This window comes from Ranitomeya variabilis, chromosome 4, assembly GCF_051348905.1.
Source record: "Ranitomeya variabilis isolate aRanVar5 chromosome 4, aRanVar5.hap1, whole genome shotgun sequence".
Taxonomy (NCBI): Eukaryota; Metazoa; Chordata; class Amphibia; order Anura; family Dendrobatidae; genus Ranitomeya; species Ranitomeya variabilis.
Genome location: NC_135235.1, coordinates 542909749 through 542929255, shown reverse-complemented (window position 1 = coordinate 542929255; position 19507 = coordinate 542909749). Strand labels below are relative to the sequence as shown.

Genomic DNA, 19507 nt, shown 5'->3' with positions numbered 1-19507 from the left:
CCAGCAAGTTGGACTGAATTTCTTAATACCCCTCCTAGGAGTGAAATGTCAGAACACAAACTGCATAATATTCATATTTAATACGTCCCATATTCCCAGACAGGAAAGCAAATTATGGGAGTGAATTTTAGAACTAAAAAAGATGGCCAAGGATCAAACGAATGCATACAACACAACCCTCCCTGCAGGATGTGCAGCAACCTATGCCCCAAATAAGCCTCACATCATCCCATTTACTAACCACCAAGGAAACGATACAGACAAATGTTTACTTTTGTTTTTCGCTTTTATTTTTTGTCTTTTTTTGTTTTGTTTTTATTTTTGTTTTGTTTTTTTGTTTTTTCTTCATTTTAAAGTTTGTTTTGTTCTCCTTTTTACAGGCAATTTTATAACCCTTTCACGGCCAAAGGGAGCTATGCCAAGCACCGACTGGTCCCAGGGGCTGAAAAAGGGTTGAAGATTTCCCACAGCAACATAACAGATGAGAGAAACACAAATAAAAGACAAAGTAAATATTACAAAAACAAAAAAATGGGGGAAAAAAAAAAATTAACACTGTTGTGGGAGAAATACAACCTTGGGAAAATCCTGAATTGGAGCCGGACCGGCAAATGGGAGGGAGAGAAAAAAATAATAATAATGGGGTTCCCCATGGGGTCCTTTATAGGCTTTGCATCCCCTCAACCCCCTCAATACAAAATCCAGGATTAAAGAGGCCATTGTAGGAAGGGGTTGAGAGGGACTAGTCCGGAAATAAAAGCTACCCATACCACCCCGTTCCACCCCCCTACTTGCCCCGAACCCTATGATGGCCACCCCTTCCTCTTTAGCTCTTTGCACAGATCCCACCATAGTGGAATAAAGAGCAGGCAGCTCAGGGGCAGCCAGGCCGATGTGGCTGAGGACTCAGGAGGATGTGCTGGTTTCCTTCTGTGATGGTTGGATTGCATTTCTCTGCAGCCCCTTCTGATTTTCCAAATCTCTAAAGTGTTTTTCAACCTAAAAATTTAGACGAAAATTAGAAAAAGGTCTGCAAAACACATACAATTAATGACAAGTAGGATATGGTTGCTAATATAAGACACCATTTACATGCAGCAGTACTGGAAGGTATAGTATATGAGGAGGGTGTAAAAGCACTGTGGCGATCACTCAGCGGGCAATGCTTTCCATTCATTTGTTGATCCAACAATGTAGGGCTACTGCCAAGAATTGCAGCTCCACATGTATTCAAGAATGCAGGCACTGACAGCAGTCATCAGCAGCGGCCAGGACGCTATATGGAGCAGTGCTTTTCAGCTCCAGTCTACATACAGCCACCAAGGGATCTGATAACAGCTGATCAACTGGAAGTGTCAGACCACCGAAGATACCACACAGATGACCCATCCCATGCGTAGATCATTAATATCATTAGCCAGCAAGCAAAAATGTAACGTCGTTAAAAAACCAAGTAACACAGAGTAACAAACTTAAAATTAAACCGAGAAGTAACTCACTATTTTCCGAACATGGCTTAGTGCGCTGCCTTCTTTGCCTTTGCAGTTTTCCACTTGATACGGTGGAGATATAACTACCTCTTCCATAACTATTATATTCTTCTCTTGCCATTTACAGTCCTTTATCCTGGAAAAGAAAAATGGACAATGTTCACAATGCACAAACACTAGAATTCCAGGGATCACAAGATAGAGAAAAGGTGAAACCGCCATGAGTGGCAACCCCTTACATAAGGAGCAATACCATAAAAAAACAGGCCAACTCCCGAACTAGCAGGAACCATTCCTGCAGTAAAGAAGTGATTCACAACATGTTAAAAGGACTGTCAGCACAGGATGACTGCTCAAACCAAGTCCCACCGCTTGGTGCTTCACAGGGGCCAATCATTTATACACACCTTCCCACCTGCTGTTTTCCATCCATCTCCTCCCCCTTCTAGGATTGATAGATCTTGCTTCAAAGAGCCAGAGAAGGGTGGAGATTGAGGGAAAGCAAGCAGTTGGGAAGCTGTAGTTAAAGGTCTGGCCCCGCCATGAAGCACCGAGTGCCTGTACTTGGTTTTAAACAGTGATTCTGTGCCAACAGTCCCTTTAAACTACAGCTCCAAGCATCCTCTGGCAGACAGCATCTCTGAACAGTTGAAGTCGATGCCTATGGTGGCACTAGGAAAGGGTACCAACATTCTCACAGGAGGCAGTGATTTTCTGGTATCAGCAAGTGCTACTAACAAGATCTCGGCTTGTTGCCATTTAACAGGTGGATTAAAGGGAACCTGTCACCCCGTTTTTTAAAGATGAGATAAAAATAGCGTTAAATAGGGGCAGAGCTGGGCTTTACATTAGTGTCTTTTTGTCTTTTTTGTGCCTTTATTCCCCAGCTATGCTGCCGAAATACCTTTCTAAAGTCGCCGTTTTTGGCTGTCACTCACGCTGGTCTTGGCAAATGGGCGTGGTGACATCGTTTTTCTTCCCCCAGATCTTGCTTATCTGTACGTTGGTGGCGTAGTGGTTTGCGCATGTCCAACTGCCGAATCCACTGAGCAGCTGAGGGAAAAGAGCGCGATCTGCGCTATTCCCCTGGTGATCGGTGGGGGCGGCCATCTTCCTGAGGCCACGCATGCGCAGATGGAGTGCTCTGCTGCACGGGGCTTCAGGAAAATGGCCGCCGCGAACTCCATCTGCGCACGCGCGGCATCCCGCGGCCATTTTCCTGAAGCCCCGTGCAGCAGAGCACTCCATCTGCGCACGCGCAGCCTCAGGAAGATGGCCGCCCCCACCGATCACCAGGGGAATAGCGCAGATCGCGCTCTTTTCCCTCAGCTGCGCAGTGGATTCGGCAGTTGGACATGCGCAAACCACTATGCCACCAACGGACAAATAAGCAAGATCTGGGGGAAGAAACAGCGATGTCACCACGCCCATCCGACCAGACCAGCGTGAGTGACAGCCCAAAACGGCGACTTTACAAAGGTATTTCAGCAGCATAGCTGGGGAATAAAGGCACAAAAAAGACACTAATGTAAAGCCCAGCTCTGCCCCTATTTAACGCTATTTTTATCTCATCTTTAAAAAAATGGGGTGACAGGTTCCCTTTAAATATTTCCGGATCATGTGATGACCGTGCACATGACTACTACATGATTACTACACTCCCTGACAGAAGTTGTGTCACTTATCCATGTTATGTAAATAAAAGCTTATATAAGCTTGTATAAATTATTCTTTTGAAAGCTGAAACCCTTCGAAATGTGGTTTAGGTTAAGAAAATAAATTTGCATCAATGCAGAAATATTGATCAGTTAATGGACACAGAATGGTCAGATTTTGGCAAGACAAAAGTTTTGTCGCCCACAGAAAGTAATGTGATATTCAAACAAATAATTAACTTAAAATACAAATATATGTTGCATAACATTGGTGAATGAAGTTGTGGTGCTATTAGAGTCATATTTAATATTTTGTGTGACTTCCATGAGCTTGAAGGACTGCATCCGTGCGGTTCAACAATGATTCATACAATTTATTAATGACGTCAATAAGGAACAGCAAAGAATGTATTCTTACATGCCTCCCAGAGTTAATCTAGATTCTTTGGTTTTGTCTTCCAAGCTTCCTCTTTCATCCTACCCCAAACATGCTCAATGATGTTCACGTCTGGTGACTGGGCTGGCCAGTCCTTGAGCACCTTGATCTTTTTTGCCTGGAGGAACTTTGTTGTAGAGATGGATGTATGAGATGGAGCACCATCCTGCTGCAGAATTTGACCCCTTTTATGATTTGTAATATAAGAGGTAGCCAATACTTCTAGATATTTTAGGCTATTGATATTGCCTTCCACCTTGCAAATGTTTCGCACACCCCCATACTAAATGTAACCCCAGACCATGATCTTTCCACCACCAAATTTAACTGTTTTCTGGGTGTATTTTGGATCCATATGGGCTCCAGTAGGTCTCCTGCAGTATTTGCGGCGGCTGTGGAGTAATTCTACTGATTCATCAGAGAAATCCATCTTCTGACACTTTTCCAGTATCCATCTGTTTAGCAGGCTGTGGGACTTTGCAAATGCTACACGGTTTTTTATTTGCCTTTTGTTTAGTGCTGGTTTCTGGGCACCGATTCGACCATGGAGGGCATTTCGAGACAGAATACTACAAACTGTTCTAAACCGAGAAATACTCTGGCCTAATGAAAGGCACTTCCAATTATACTACTCCTACAAATAAACGGAAGTATATGCCGTAGTAGAAAAATAAAACGTATTTTTATTGAACATATACGTACAATACATTTAAAAGTAAAAAGGGCTACAATACAAAATAGCTGCTCACACAGTGCATTGCACTCCAAACAATAAAGAATTGATTACCAGTTCAAGAATTGTATGTAATCATAAAAGCTATTCAGCCCTACAATATCCAAAACTTCCAATAAGTGTAGTATTAATACAACCCAATGCATGGCTCCAGGGCTGGGTAAAAGAATAATAAATAATTTAAATTAATAGTGAAATAATTCACCCAAGCCTGGAGACAGAACAAATGGCTGCCCTAAATCCGTTAAAGGCAATAAAACTGCACAGTGCTTAATAATAATCAAATTGGTAACTTACTGCCACATGAAAGTGCTCACATAAATCTAAAGACAGTGATACTCAGTATAAAGTCCAGACCAAAATTTATAGCACAGTGCCCTATAAATAGTGCCTAAGCTGCAAGGTACAGAAATAAACAATTCGTAAAATTAGAATAAAGTGCCAAGATGTAGCAAATAGCCAATACTAGCAGTTAATGTAGAGTGCTGAAGATACAGACAAAGGGAGGCTGAAAATGGAGGCAATACATGACCTGTGATAGCAGCGCAGAACCCCGACGCACGTTTTGCGTTTAGCTTCTTCCTTGGGGGAATGTGATATATTCTACATCTTGTCACTTGATTCTAATTTTATGAATTGTTTATTTCTGTACCTTGCAGCTTAGGCACTATTTATAGGGCACTGTGCTATAAATTTCTGTCTGGACTTTATACTGAGTATCACGGTCTTTAGATTTATGTGAGCACTTTCTTGTGGCAGTAAGTCACCAATTTGATTATTATTAAGCACTGTGCAGTTTTATTGCCTTTAATGGATTTAGGGCAGCCATTTGTTCTGTCTCCAGGCTTGGGTGAATTATTTCACTATTAATTTAAATTATTTATTCTTTTACCCAGCCCTGGAGCCATGCATTGGGTTGTATTAATGTTCTACACTTATTGGAAGTTTTAGATATTGTGATAGGGCTGAATAGCTTTTATGATTACATACAATTCTTGAACTGGTATTCAATTATTTATTGTTTGGCGTGCAATGCACTGTGTGAGCAGCTATTTTGTATTGTAGCCCTTTTTACTTTTAAATGTATTGTATGTATATGTTCAATAAAAATACATTTTATTTTTCTACAAACTGTTCTAGTTGACACAGGGACTTGAGGTAACCAGGCCTGTTGGAGCTCTGCTGCAGTGGAAGAGGGGCTTGCTTTGGATTTTCTAACCAATGTTCCTCCTGAGCAGTTGTCTTGCGGGGTCTGCCAGACCTGGGCTTGTCAAACACATCTCCAGTCTCTTCAAATCTTTTTTTTTTTTTTTTTTTTTTTTTTATTCTTTGTACTTGACGCTGAGACACATTAAAAGGTGCCAGCCACCTCTGCAGTGGATCTGGTCTTCAGTATCTTGATAATCCAGGCTTTAGTCACAGGGTGGATTTTTGGCATTTTCATTGCTCAAGTTGCAGTTCAAGTGAAGGTCTGGGGTGCTGGGTTTCTTTTTATACACACACACACACACACACACACACACACACACACACTAAATAACCGATCATTTACTGAGCACAGGTGAGGATGTAAACTAGGATTGGGTGCATTATATGACCAGGCGGCAAAACTTTTGTCTTGCCAAAATCTGACCATTCTGGGTATGTGCACATGTTGCGGAAAGGTGTGCGGATTTTTCCGCAATGATTTTGGTAAATCAGCAGGAAATCCGCACTGCGGATTAACAGCGTTTTTTTCCGCGTTTTTTGTACGGATTCCACCTGTGGGTTTTACACCTGCGGATTCCTATTGAGGAGCAGGTGTAAACTGCTGCGGAATCCGCACAAAGAATTGACATGTGGTGGAATAAACAATGCAGCGTTTCCAAGCGTTTTTTTCCACAGCATGTGCACTGCGGATTTTGTTTTCCATAGGTTTACATGGTACTGTAAACTTAAGGAAAACTGCTGCGAATCCGCAGCGTGTGCACATACCCTCTGTGTCCATTAACTGATCAATATTTCTGCATTGATGCCAATTTTCTGAACCTAAACCACATTTCGGAGGGTTTCAGCTTTCAAAAGAATAATTTATACAACCAATGGATGACTTTAACGTCAGGTTATAAGCTGTTATTTACATAACATGGATAAGCGACATAACAGTGTACACTCCCTGACAGAAGTTAAAATACCTGAGGACTACTAGGGATATAACAGAGGGAAGAATTACATCATTAGCCAAACACAGCTAACATCCCATTCAAAAACTTTTCATTCTTTGAAATAGCCATGTAATACACCAGATACATTTCCAGAAGCTGAAAAGTCCTACTTCTTCACTAGTCTTTTGACCCTTGGTCAGTTTCAATATAGAAGTCTGCCATCATGTTGTAAGCTGTTGACACACTGGTGATTAGTGAAAATAAGCTCTGGAGGCAGATTTTCAGGGAGATCTGTATCCGACTCACAGATGTTAACAGCTCATGACACATATTTGAATAAAATGATACCCTGGTATGTTTATTAACTTCCTATGACCTACATGCCTATATAGACCGCTTTGGAGGGTTGATCCTACCGACAGATTCCCTTTAAAGTTTAGTGTACTGGCTTCCCACAAAGATTGACAGCTCTGAGGCAGAATAATGAAGACTGACTTTTCTCTGGGTTCCAGCTATACAGTTAGACTAGTTTTTATAAATTCACTCCCTACTTAGACCACTTACGTCTTATGAATGGTTTGGAATAGTTGCTGTCCATCCACAGAGACACCAGCACTGATGGCATAGGCCTGGCTCATCTTCTCTTCCTTCTCCAATCGAGCTCTGCTTGCCAGCTGCACAAAAAGAAATACAATGAGAACGCTCATGAGATTGGAAGGATGCCATTAGTTTACATCAACGTTCACAGATGGCACAACTTCAGCTTCTGAGGCTTTTGTCACCTGCACATTGCAACAAATGCCACAGCTCTGTACAATATCAACATTGTGTATCTCAGTAGTGCAGACTCAGGATTTGGGTAAAACTTGATGTAAAGCATTTTTCACATTCCCCTTGCAGAATCTGATAAAGCTGCCCCCCATAGGTATGTGAAACAACCGGCTGAATAAAGTGACTGATATACGACTTACCATTAACAAGAAACTAATGTCCAGCAGCAAAAGATGGAGGAGAGGGGGAAGGCAAATTATTGCTATTGAACCAGAGTATTCAGAATATTTTTTTTTTTTTTTACCCTTTAACCAGGCCAAATTTAACAATTATTACCACAAAGTGACCTTGGTCAGAACTATGGAACGCTTCAATGGATCCCGCTGACAGGCCATCCCCGCATGTGATGCAGATAATGAACAGCCACGAGACATACAACCACAGTGACTCCAACATAGTATTCGAGCACGCCCAAAATACTCTATTAATGCACGAACATGCTCAGATATCACCTTATTGTAGTGCCCAATACATTGCAGTGGCCACATAATTGGGATTTTGGGAATGCAGAACTCACTGGATTTCTTTTTAGGGTGCTTGGAGCCATTTCCCTTTTCCAGAGTTTTTGTGCTACCAGTAACATGGAAGCCCCCTATATTTCCATTGATAGACGAAGAACCAGAGGTTTGTTTTTTTTGTGGACTAAGTGGAAGCTTTTATTGGGAACATTTTACATAATGTTTGGGATCACAGTTATCCAGCGCTCTCCGCTGAGCATCAACATAGAGGTTTCCATCTACACTTCAGAATTACACGATTCAGATGAAACACCCTGTTCAGTGGTGTCTTTCAAAAGCAGAGAACTGTGGTCGAACGCACTTTTATGCAGAGCATAAGCCAGACGGCGTCCGTTGAGTCTCCATCTGCTTCATTATAGTGAATCTTCCACCGGGGTTCGGTCTCAATCATGTATTTCAGAGATTTACACAGAAAACCCAGTGTAAACGCTCACCGCAGGATAAATGTGAGCTGAACCTTACTGCAATCTTTGGGAGGCAGAAAGAACAAATCAACAGAAGGTGAAAAATTGGTTTTAATTATTTTTAAGTGGTTCCTTGGGATCTATACTATTAAAATTTACATTAGTCTTTATCACATTTTTCCACTTTTTGTTCGGCAGTATGATTAATAAGCATTTTTTGCCTTTTTTTTTTTTTATTTATGGCGTTCATTGAAAGGGTCAACTAGTAGGACAGATTTATAGATCGGACTATGATGAATTTCATAGAGAAAAGTAGAACGGCACTAGGTTACACCTGCAGTTTTCTGTGGCTGCAGCAGCAAAAGTTCCCTGTACAATATCAGGTGGTATCTTGCACTGGCTTTGTGGTGCTCAACATTGATTAGCAGTCCAAGAGCAACATATACACCTGGACCCGTTGAAGCGCAGTCCGCGCGAAACAGTCGTCGTCCTCGGTCACCTTGCACCCTTGTATATACCTGCAGCTGTTATTATGATGTCCTCAGTCCACGCTATGGCGCAATAAAGGACTTTTTTTATCGCAGCACAAGCTGGCGAGTGCCACATTTTCTTCTGTCTTTGTATATGTTGCTTATAGATAGGACTGTTCCATACGAAATGTAAGCTTTTCCCTGTCCTGATTACTGATCTAATACATTGCAATGTTTTTGCATAGCAAGGTATTAAGATTTTTGCATTGTGCACAGGGAGGAGGAGTGTGAGATCTCGCTCTGAACAGGAGCTCACAGTCCATCGTACCTGGGCAACCCCGTGTCCATCTATCAGCCTAGGGTCACCATTGAGACCATCGTCACCAGGGCTGTGGATTCCGACTCAAACACCTCAATTTCCCTGACTTCTGACTCAGACTCCACAGCACTGCCTCACTACTGAGCATGTACATAAAGTGCAGCACAGATTCATCCCAACTAAAAGCCGAGAACCTTAGATCAGGAATAGCTTTCCTAAATTCTTATGAAAATATTTACATCATGTACTGCATTGTACTACTGTATCAATTATATATTTTAGGAGTCTGTCCATTTTATACCAACTCCGAAGTGGACACCGATTCCACAGCCCTGATCGGCACAATCCCTGATCGCAATTGCGTTGTGCTAATCAGAGCAGAGAGGGTGCTCCCACCTCTCTGCTACTCCAAGCTTTGTTGCCGTCACTATTGAAAGCAGCGTCAGAGGGGTTAAAAGCCAGTGATCAGACCTAGCACCAATCGTGGGTGTTTCTGCAGGGTGTCAGCTAAAATTTATAGCCAACGCCTGCTGTGCAAGTGAACAGACATGATCGCCCCGCCATACATGTACAGAGGTTTTTGGGAATGCACCTACCGTGGATCCGTACATTTATGGCGGATGTCGAAAGGGTTACTTCACTGTATGTTTACACAGATATGGGCTCTTTAGAGTTCATTTGCATGGTCTTTACAAGGGGCTATGCCCACCAGGTAATAATGCGAATGAGCTAAAAACACGCCAATGGAGAATCAGTGGGCAACACCCGCTTGGTCAGAGCATGGAATGACCATTACTGATCAGCGAGCATCTGAAGCTTAGTTATCCAGTGTAAACAGGTCATTGTACCACAGATGATCAGCAACAAGTAATCTAAACACAAAATCTGTAAACTAGCAAACGTCCCCCAACACAACGTAAAGAATCAATAATGTCTATTGAAAATACAAATTTTAAAATGTTTTAAGGAGATAACTGAAAAACAGGATGGAAAGAAACATACACTGGACGGAACATGTATGATGACAGTATCCTGGGTATAAATATACCACGTGTACTACATCCAAGATAAAGAATTTAATATCATCCGCTTGAGGCACAGTTCAATATTTCATATAGGTAAATACAGAGTAAAGTGCATAGTGCTCATAGTCAAAAGAGTCTCAAGACAGATATAAAATACTTATCACACATATCTGAGTTCTTCCCTCCCTGATTGGCCTCAGGAAAAAAAAAACGTGTAATAGTATAAAGTGCATAATCCCCTAATGGCAATCGGGGACAGTGTCATGCATATCAAAGATCAAGGGAACTAATTAGAGCAGCAAAAGTAAAAACCACAGATACATATAAATACCCAGAGTTCAGTTCCGTCCAACGTACCCCTTGATGCGCATTTGCAGGGCAAGTCTTCCTCAGAAGGTATGCACCCCTTCTGAGGAAGACTTTGCCATCGAAAGACGCATCAAGGGGTACTTTGGATGGAACTGAACTCTGGGTATTTATATGTATCTGTGGTTTTTACTTTTGCTGCTCTAATTAGTTCCCTTGATCTTTGATATGCATGACACTGTCCCCGATTGCCATTAGGGGATTATGCACTTTATACTATTACACGTTTTTTTTTCCTGAGGCCAATCAGGGAGGGAAGAACTCAGATATGTGTAATAAGTATTTTATATCTGTCTTGAGACTCTTTTGACTATGAGCACTATGCACTTTACTCTGTATTTACCTATATGAAATATTGAACTGTGCCTCAAGCGGATGATATTAAATTCTTTATCTTGGATGTAGTACACGTGGTATATTTATACCCAGGATACTGTCATCATACATGTTCCGTCCAGTGTATGTTTCTTTCCATCCTGTTTTTCACTTTGCTCTTATCTCCTTAAAACATTTTAAAATTTGTATTTTCAATAAAGACACTATTGATTCTTTACGTTGTGTTGGGGGACGTTTGTTGCTAGTTTACAGATTTTGTGGTTGAACACGGTCCTCCGTACTTTTGAGGCTATTCGGTTTAGTCAAGTAATCTAAACAGACCAAGATAGTGATGTTAAATCTACACTTCGGGAAAGAAAAGAGCTAGACCGTAATGATATACACACACCGGTGTACAATATGACCAATTAAGTATGAAATGACATTTTAGAAAAAACACAATTAAAACCACAAAATAGCCAACAACGGCTTCCAAAAATAGAGTCAATAATAAAGCCCCCAGAGTATAATAAAACAGTAAAAAATGTGTTAAGGGGCAGACAGATCACAGAAACACTCACAGTGAATGTGAAGTGAATACATTGTATAATATAATCAATTAAATAATATCTCTAAAGTACAATAAATCAAATAATGTATACTAATATGTAACAAGAAGTTCAAATATCAATATATACCAAGAGGGTAATGAGACAAAAACATCCAGAGAGTACAAGATAATTTAAACAAATGCACTATATAGCAAGACAATTGGCACCAAGAAAGACAATGGAAAATCACCATGGATAAAGTGTACATATAGCTAATCAGCGTAGTATAATCCTTGTGTGAGGTCCATAGCAAGGGTCCAAACACCCAAATAAGATAAGGATGCAGGTAGGGACAACCTCACATTATGGCTGCTGTAGGGCAGCTTTCTCAGGGACATGAGTGACATGCGGCTGAAGTCACCCTTAAGGTACCGTTACACTAAACAACTTACCAACGATCACGACCAGCGATACGACCTGGCCGTGATCGTTGGTAAGTCGTTGTGTGGTCGCTGGGGAGCTGTCACACAGACCGCTCTCTCCAGCGACCAACGATCAGGGGAACGACTTCGGCATCGTTGAAACTGTCTTCAACGATGCCGAAGTCCCCCTGCAGCACCCGGGTATCCAGGGTAAACATCGGGTTACTAAGTGCAGGGCCATGCTTAGTAACCCGATATTAACCCTGGTTACCATTGTAAAAGTAAAAAAAAAAAAAAACACTACATACTCACATTCTGATGTCTGTCACGTCCCCCGCCGGCGTCCACAGGGTTAAAACTGCTTTCGGCAAGAGCGCTGCTATGCACGTGCTGCTGCCGAGAGCTTCCCTGCACTGAAGGTGTCAGCGCCGGCCGTAAAGCAGAGCACAGCGGTGACGCTCTGCTTTACGGCCGGTGCTGACACAGTCAGTGCAGGGAAGCTCTCGGCAGCAGCGCGTGCATTAGCAGCGCTCCTGCCGAAAGCAGTTTTAACCCTGTGGACGCCGGGGGATGTGACAGACATCAGAATGTGAGTATGTACTGTTTTTTTTTTTTTTTAACTTTTACAATGGTAACCAGGGTAAATATCAGGTTACTAAGCGCGGCCCTGCACTTAGTAACCCGATATTTACCCTGGTTACAAGTGAACACATCGCTGGATCGGCGTCACACACGCCAATCCAGCGATGACAGCGGGTGATCAGCGACCAAAAAATGGTCCTGATCATTCCCCAACGACCTCCCAGCAGGGGCCTGATCGTTGGTCGCTGTCACACATAACGAGATCGTTAGCGGGATTGTTGCTACGTCACCAAAAGCGTGACGTTGCAACGATATCGTTAACGATATCGTTATGTGTGACTCAGCCTTTAGCCTAATGTGTCTGAGCACCTCGAAGTCCAAAGTAAATACTTTATCGTAAAGTCAGGGGTAGAGCCCAGAATCTGCACCACTGAACAATAAAAAGGCATTCAATGTAAATGACTGAGCTCTCTACAAGGAAAGGTGAAAGGCAAAAACCCACATCTGGATTATACAAACACCTGACAAATGCTAAATGGCTGGCTATCCACTGAGTTAGGCTAGGTACACATTATGTCTGTGGCCATTGTTGGGCACATATTCTCAGACAGTGGCTAATCCACCATAGGACCTATTGTAAAGAAACATACCACTTGGTAAGGGATTGCTTCTACACATGAGAACAGTCTGCTGTGCATTCCTACACTCTTTACTGGTATTCCAGCACATGCCTGTCCGACAAGCTAAAAACCACTTTTTGGCCTGTGTTTGGTGGCAGTCTATGGTAACACTATAGTACGTGTTGGGAAAAGCTCCCAACAAATACTGTAAGGTAAGGGTACAAGTATAATGTGTACCGTAATTAGCTTCACCAAGACGTTTGTAATATTTTTATAATCTTCAATTGTCACATTGAAACAATCAACAAGTAGGTTTACTTATGTTATAGCGCTTCTACACAAATTAGTCAACTGCAGTGGATATCTTTTTTCAGGTAACTGGAAAAGTTTAACGCCGTTAAGCTGCACATATGGCTGGACGGATCATGCATAATAGGGCGAGTGCATAAGACGTCCTTTATATGCCGGAGCACTTGCAGAATTATCCCAAGGCGATGCCACTTCAGGAAAAACACCAGCAGGAGGCTTCCATGAAGTGGCTCCACCAGCAATTTTGCCATCACTTTCTCAGCCTTTTATGGTTGTAAAATGATTAAGCACAGCCCCAGTTCAATACACCCACTGCTTCTATGCTAGCAGACGTCAGCTGAAGCACAAACAGGTGTAGAAGGATTAGGGTTTATTCAGGTCACAACATATTTTTCCAGTTTTGTAAGAGATGAGATGCACCACGACTTATCAGCAAAATGCACATCACCAAAAATATTACTTTAGTCAGGGACTGGAGTAACATTTTTGGCGCAATAAGTGCCAATCCCACCCCGCCAAGGATTTGATAGCCAGGCACAGCTACGCCCTGTCCCGCCCCAGCTCCTCCACAGGTTCAGCCATTTTGTTGGAGATGCAACTATACAAAGTTTTTATGCTAGTTTTCTGGCCTAAACAATTTGATATATCGGCCCCTGAGGCTTTTAGATGAGCAAGCAGTAGAAACAAGTAAAAGACAACTTACCTTGCCAATGTTGAGGGAGGCTAGAGGCGGAGGGGTCTGTGTGCGATCATTCAGCACCTCTACATCAGACACATACTGCAGGTTGAGCAGGAGGATGTCAGCATGGTTGGGTTTTCCACTTGTCGAGGGGCACTCTGCAGATGCGGTGGTTAAGGAAGGTACGACACATACTAAGCAATATCAGCCTGGAAATTAACAAATGTGAAGGGCAAGGAGCAGCTTTATTCACCCACAGGAGGCTCTAAAGCAATGTTCCCCAAACTCCACTCCTCACAGACCCCAATAGATCATGTTCTCAGGATTCCCCTATTATTTCAGGGGTGATGGAAGCATCATCAAGGCATCAGGAATTCACTCACCTGTGTAACACTATGGAAATCCTGAAAACAGAATCTGTGAGGGGCTGTAAGGACTGGAGTTTGGGAAACACTGCTTTAAAGAAATCACAACTTTCCCCAAAACTGAATGGGCATTATATTTGGCACACAGGGCCCAATACGTATCTGGACCAATGCATCAGATCAAAAGAAGTCACCAGCTGTCCCGGAGGCCCTGTGTAATAGCCCTGAGCAGCACTTCATCTAGGGCCTGTTTCACACGTCAGTGGCTCCGGTACGTGTGGTGACAGTTTCCTCACGTACCGGAGACACTGACACACGTAGACACATTAAAATCAATGTGTCTCTGCAGATGTCAGTGATTTTTCGCAGACCGTGTGCAAAACACGGAGACATGTCCACGTTTCTCCGGCAGCACAGTCCGAAAACATCCCGCACACGGAGAACAGTGTGCACTCTCCTCCGTGTGCACGTACCGCCGCAGGAGAAACAGCGCTAGAGTTAAGCGCTGTCCCCTGCTTTTGGTGCTGAAGCCGGCATTCATTCCTTCTCCCCAGGAGCGTTCGCTGGAGAGAAAGAATGAAAAATCAAGGTTTTTTAATTTTTTTTTTTGTTAAAAAAAGTTCGGGGTCACCTCCCGCCTCCCACCCCCTGTGCGCCCACCCGTTTGCATTAAAATACTCACCCAGCTCCCACGATGCCTCCTCTCAGCGCCGGCAGCTTGTCCTGTGTGAGCGGTCACGTGGTACCGCTCATTATAGGGATGAATATGCGGCTCCACCTCCCATAGGGGTGGAGCCACATATTTATCCCTGTAATGAGCGGTACCACGTGACCGCTCATTACAGGGATGAATATGGAGCCAGTCTGCCAAATAAAAAAAATATATAGGGGACTTAGCTCCTATAAAGATCATACCGGAATGACATTTTAAATAGATGAGAAAACTACAGTAATTAATCTGCAGATGAGGGAGCTTTAAGGTACGTGCACATGTTGCGGATTCGGCCCTCGGATTCACAGCAGTTTTCCATGCGGTGTACAGTACCATGTAAACCAGTGTTTCCCAAACTCCAGTCCTCACGGACCCCACGGGTAATGTTTTCAGGATTTCCATAGTGTTGCACAGGTGAGACAATTCCTGATGCCTTGATGATACTTCCACTACTTGCAAAATACTAATTAAATCCTGAAAACATGACCCGTGGGGTCCGTGAGGACTGGAGTTTGGGAAACACTGATGTAAACCTATGGAAAACCAAATCCGCAGTGCACATGCTGTGGAAAATTCCGCGTGGAAACGCAGTGGTTTATTTTCCGCAGCATGTCAATTCTTTGTGCAGATTCCGCAGCGTTTTACACCTGTTCCTTTATAGGAATCCGCAGGAGTAAAAAGAGGCAGGCGAAACCTGCACAAAATCTGCAGAAAACCCGCAGGTAAAATGCAGGTCATTGTACCTGCGGATTCTACAGAATCTGCGTGGAAAAATCCGCAATGGAATCCGCAATGTGTGCACATACCCTTAGTGCACCCTTGCCGTGGCCAATAGCTCAGTTACGACCACCTCAATTTGTAGTCTGAGCACTCTCTCTGATCCGGTGCTCATTTTCCCACAGCCAGTGCTACCTGATCTCAAGCCGTGATCACACCATTCCTGCAAGCATTGCCCTCATACTTGGCTCCTGTCTGAGGCTTCTGCTCACTAGACTGTCCTATCAATCAGATAAAGTGCTCAGAATGCAAACTGAACAGCATAATGGTGCAGCGAGTCCTTGTCACAACCAATGGTGCACTGAAACTGGTTCTCTCAGCCGCTAAAGTGTGTAAGCAGCTGGTAAGATTTTTACGACTCCTATATATCATTTTAAGTAGTTTAATATGTGTTTCGGGGGGTGACACTCCTTTTAATGGAGGGGCTTTCCATTTAGAAACCTCAGACTAGTCCTTTACTCCATAACTAGTACCACGACCTACAAGCCAATACAGCACCCAATCCATCACTCGTATTCACTATAAATCACTACACAAAATTCAGCTTACAATTATATAGACCAAGGCTCCAGAGCAACTGGCCACGTGGCGGACACAGCGACATCACGTGCCCATCATATGACCTCAATGTTTTTCCATGAGACAGAAAATTGCAGGCTCATAGGATTATCACATTCAGGCTGTGTGAGGCCTTCGCTACCCAAAATTGCACCACAATGAAGCCTCTCCACCTACCAACAGAAATGGGGCTTTGGGGGCAAGACAGTGACTCCTGAAACCTACACATTAGTAGCCCATACAATTGTATCTACTGAAGACAGTAAAGAGTTTCCTAAAACTCAATATAAACAAAACCGAACTCATCATCTTGCCCCATCTCACGTATCCCCCCTACCTAATCTATTATGGTAAATGGCATCACGCTCTCTCCCACACCTGTAATCTGCGGCCTCGGAGTAACTCTCGACTCTGCCCTGTCCTTCAAACCGCACGTTCAAACTCTTGCCACCTCCTGTCGCCTCCAACTCAAAAATATTGCCAAAATCCGTCCCTTCCTCAGCCCTCAATCTACTAAAACTCTTGTGCATGCCCTCATCATCTCCCGCCTCGACTACTGCAACACCCTCCTCTGTAGCCTCCCTGCTAACTCTCTTGCACCACTCCAGTCTGTCCTTAAGGGCTCTTTTCCATTTGCAAGAAACACGTCCGTGTCTCGCATGTGAAAACCAAGCTCTGGCGCCGGCACTCCAGAGCGGAGCATGCAGCCGCATAGCAACGCATGGAGCTGCACGCTCCGCTCCGGAGTGCCAGAGCTTGGTTTTCACATGCAAGACACGGACGTTTATCTCGCACGTGGAAAAGAGCCCTAACTCTGCTGCCTATTTCATCTCTCTCCTCGCTAGTCCCCTGTTTCTCCTCTCTGCAAATCCCTCCACTGGCTCACAATTCCCCAACGAATCCAGTTCAAACTACTAACACTGATCTACAAAGCCATCCACAACCTGTTCCCTCCCTATATCTCTGAACTAATCTCCCGTGTCTTCCCTCACGTAATCTTCGATCCTCCCAAGACCTCCTACTCTCCTCCACACTTATTCGTTCCCCACACAAAAGCCTCCAAGATTTCTCCTGAATATCTCCCATCCTCTGGAATTCCACGCCTTAACAAGTCCGACTATCCACCACCCTCGGATCCTTCAGACGGGACCTGAAAACCCACCTCTTCAGGAAAGCCTACAATAACCATTCTGCCGCCTCACCACCACCAGAGCTGCCACCTCACCAACCACCTGAGCTGCCGCCTCACCAACCACCTGAGCTGCCGCCTCACCAACCACCTGAGCTGCCGCCTCACCAACCACCCGAGCTGCCGCACCTCCGACCTTCTCTGTCTCTTCCCCATTATCCCATAGAATGTAAGTCTGCAAGGACAGGGTCCTCGCCCCTCTGTACCAGTCTGTCATTGTAAATTCGCCTACTGTAAATTGATACCTATAACTGTCTGTAACCCCTTCTTATGTACAGCACTATGGAATTAATGGTGCTATATAAATAAATAATAAAGACAGTTACAATTAAACCTGACCAACATGTTTCATCGTGATGGGAAAACAAGTGGCACTGATAGCGACTGGCAGTATCCTCGGGCCTCATTCAGATGGCCATAGTTTGCATTTTTCATGGATTAATCATGTGTACCGCCTACGGGGCTGCTCGTCTTTGTTGCAGACAGATTGAAAAAAAAAAAAAAGAATAATTAGATTCTAAGTCGGGTATTAAAACTGCAAATTTACGACTAGGAGAAACTCAGACAGCGCACTCCTGGCATCATGGTTCTGACAAGTTCCCATTAGTTTGGGGGGTGTTCTCTGCACACACGGGATAACACAGAGGAAGCACTGATGGAAGTCAGTCCTGACTGGTCGGCACGGTTACAGTCCTGGGGGTCCCAGCTCAAATCCCACCAAAGACATCAGCAAGGAGTTGGCACGTTCCCCCTGCGTTTCCTTGGGTGTAGAGTGTGTCCCCCACTGGGCACAGTGATGCTGCTGGCGCTATGTAACAATGTGACCAGAGAGGACACACTGGATACAATGTTGCATCAGAGAAGATGAGCTCGGTCTATGGAGACCCCAGCAGCCATCACACTGTGCCCTGCGGTGCTGACAACACAAGAGTGGGCAGGAGCCCAGCTGCCAGGCACAGGACTGACAGAAGACACGGAAATGCCCCACAGTACAGGGCCGTACCCGCAGGGGCACCGCCAGCATGGATGCAGCGCCCGCTCCCTGCCCGGTGCCTCCACCTGCTGGCTGCACGCTGTCAGCTCCCCCACAGGCAGCACCTTACAGCGCCCCCTCCCCCAGCCTCCGGCTCTCCCTCTCCGCTCCCGGCCCCTCCGTCACTGAAAGGATACTTAGCGCCAGCATCTTGCTCTGGTAGTCGAACGCCACCACCTCTCCCTGCAGCCGCGTCTCCTGGCATGTCCGGCATGAAACCTGGGAGCCAACGCTGAAATATTCCCCCGGAGCCGCCATCTTCCTCCAGCCGGCCTGTGCGTGACGTGCTTAACCGCAGCGACCTCAGCGCGCAACCTTACAAGCCAACGTGAGCCGTAGAGGCCGCTGGGTAATTACCTTGATGACGCGAAACCACGCCCCTCTGGCCGGAAGTGGCCGCCGCCATGTTGGAAGTGGCACTGCTTTCCATTAGCTCGCCGGCATCTTGACACCGGGACTAGCTGTTGGGTGAGGTCCCAGGACGTCGACTTCTAGTAATCGACTCCCACTTCCGTGCGGGCGGTTACCGTCGCCATTCTGAAAGTGGGCAATGCTTCAATAAACTTTATTGCACGTGAACAACCGTAAATGAACAATCCTGCGGGACGTGAGGGAATTGGGATGACGGGCAGCTCTGCACGGCTAATGGTTGTACTGTGTGAGGGGTCTGGCTCCGTAGGTTTGTTGGGAGGGCAGCATATTGTCATAGTAACAGCCAATAAGCGCTAATTAGCAGCCATATTACCCCATAGTGTGTCTGTAGAGCAGCGGGGGCCACGTAACTGCCCTGACAAGAGGTGGGCTGCGATGCCGCGTCACGTTGTGGGACCACCAGTCGTGAAGACCACTTTGCCCAACTATTTGTGGCTTCTTGTCCTTTTCCCTCGGTTTTACTGGTAATTATTCTGTATTTCTGCAGGATCAGAGTCTGGACGCTGCACATCACGGCGGCCATTAGGTTGGTGGCTGACTGAACCGTATTTCACAGAAAGATCGTTTGTGAA

At 44.5% G+C, this 19507-nt stretch overlaps 1 protein-coding gene across 1 annotated transcript; it reads right to left on the bottom strand.

Moving 5' to 3' along the window:
• Positions 1-267: 267 nt before the first annotated feature.
• Positions 268-18966, bottom strand: LSM12 (LSM12 homolog). The gene is made up of 5 exons (XM_077252542.1): positions 18641-18966; positions 13894-14027; positions 7023-7132; positions 1500-1626; positions 268-999 (listed from the first exon to the last, which is right to left on the bottom strand). The coding sequence occupies exons 1-5, from the start codon at positions 18759-18761 to the stop codon at positions 907-909; spliced, it is 585 nt and encodes a 194-aa protein (XP_077108657.1). The 5' UTR covers positions 18762-18966; the 3' UTR covers positions 268-906.
• Between the last annotated feature and the right edge of the window lie 541 nt (positions 18967-19507).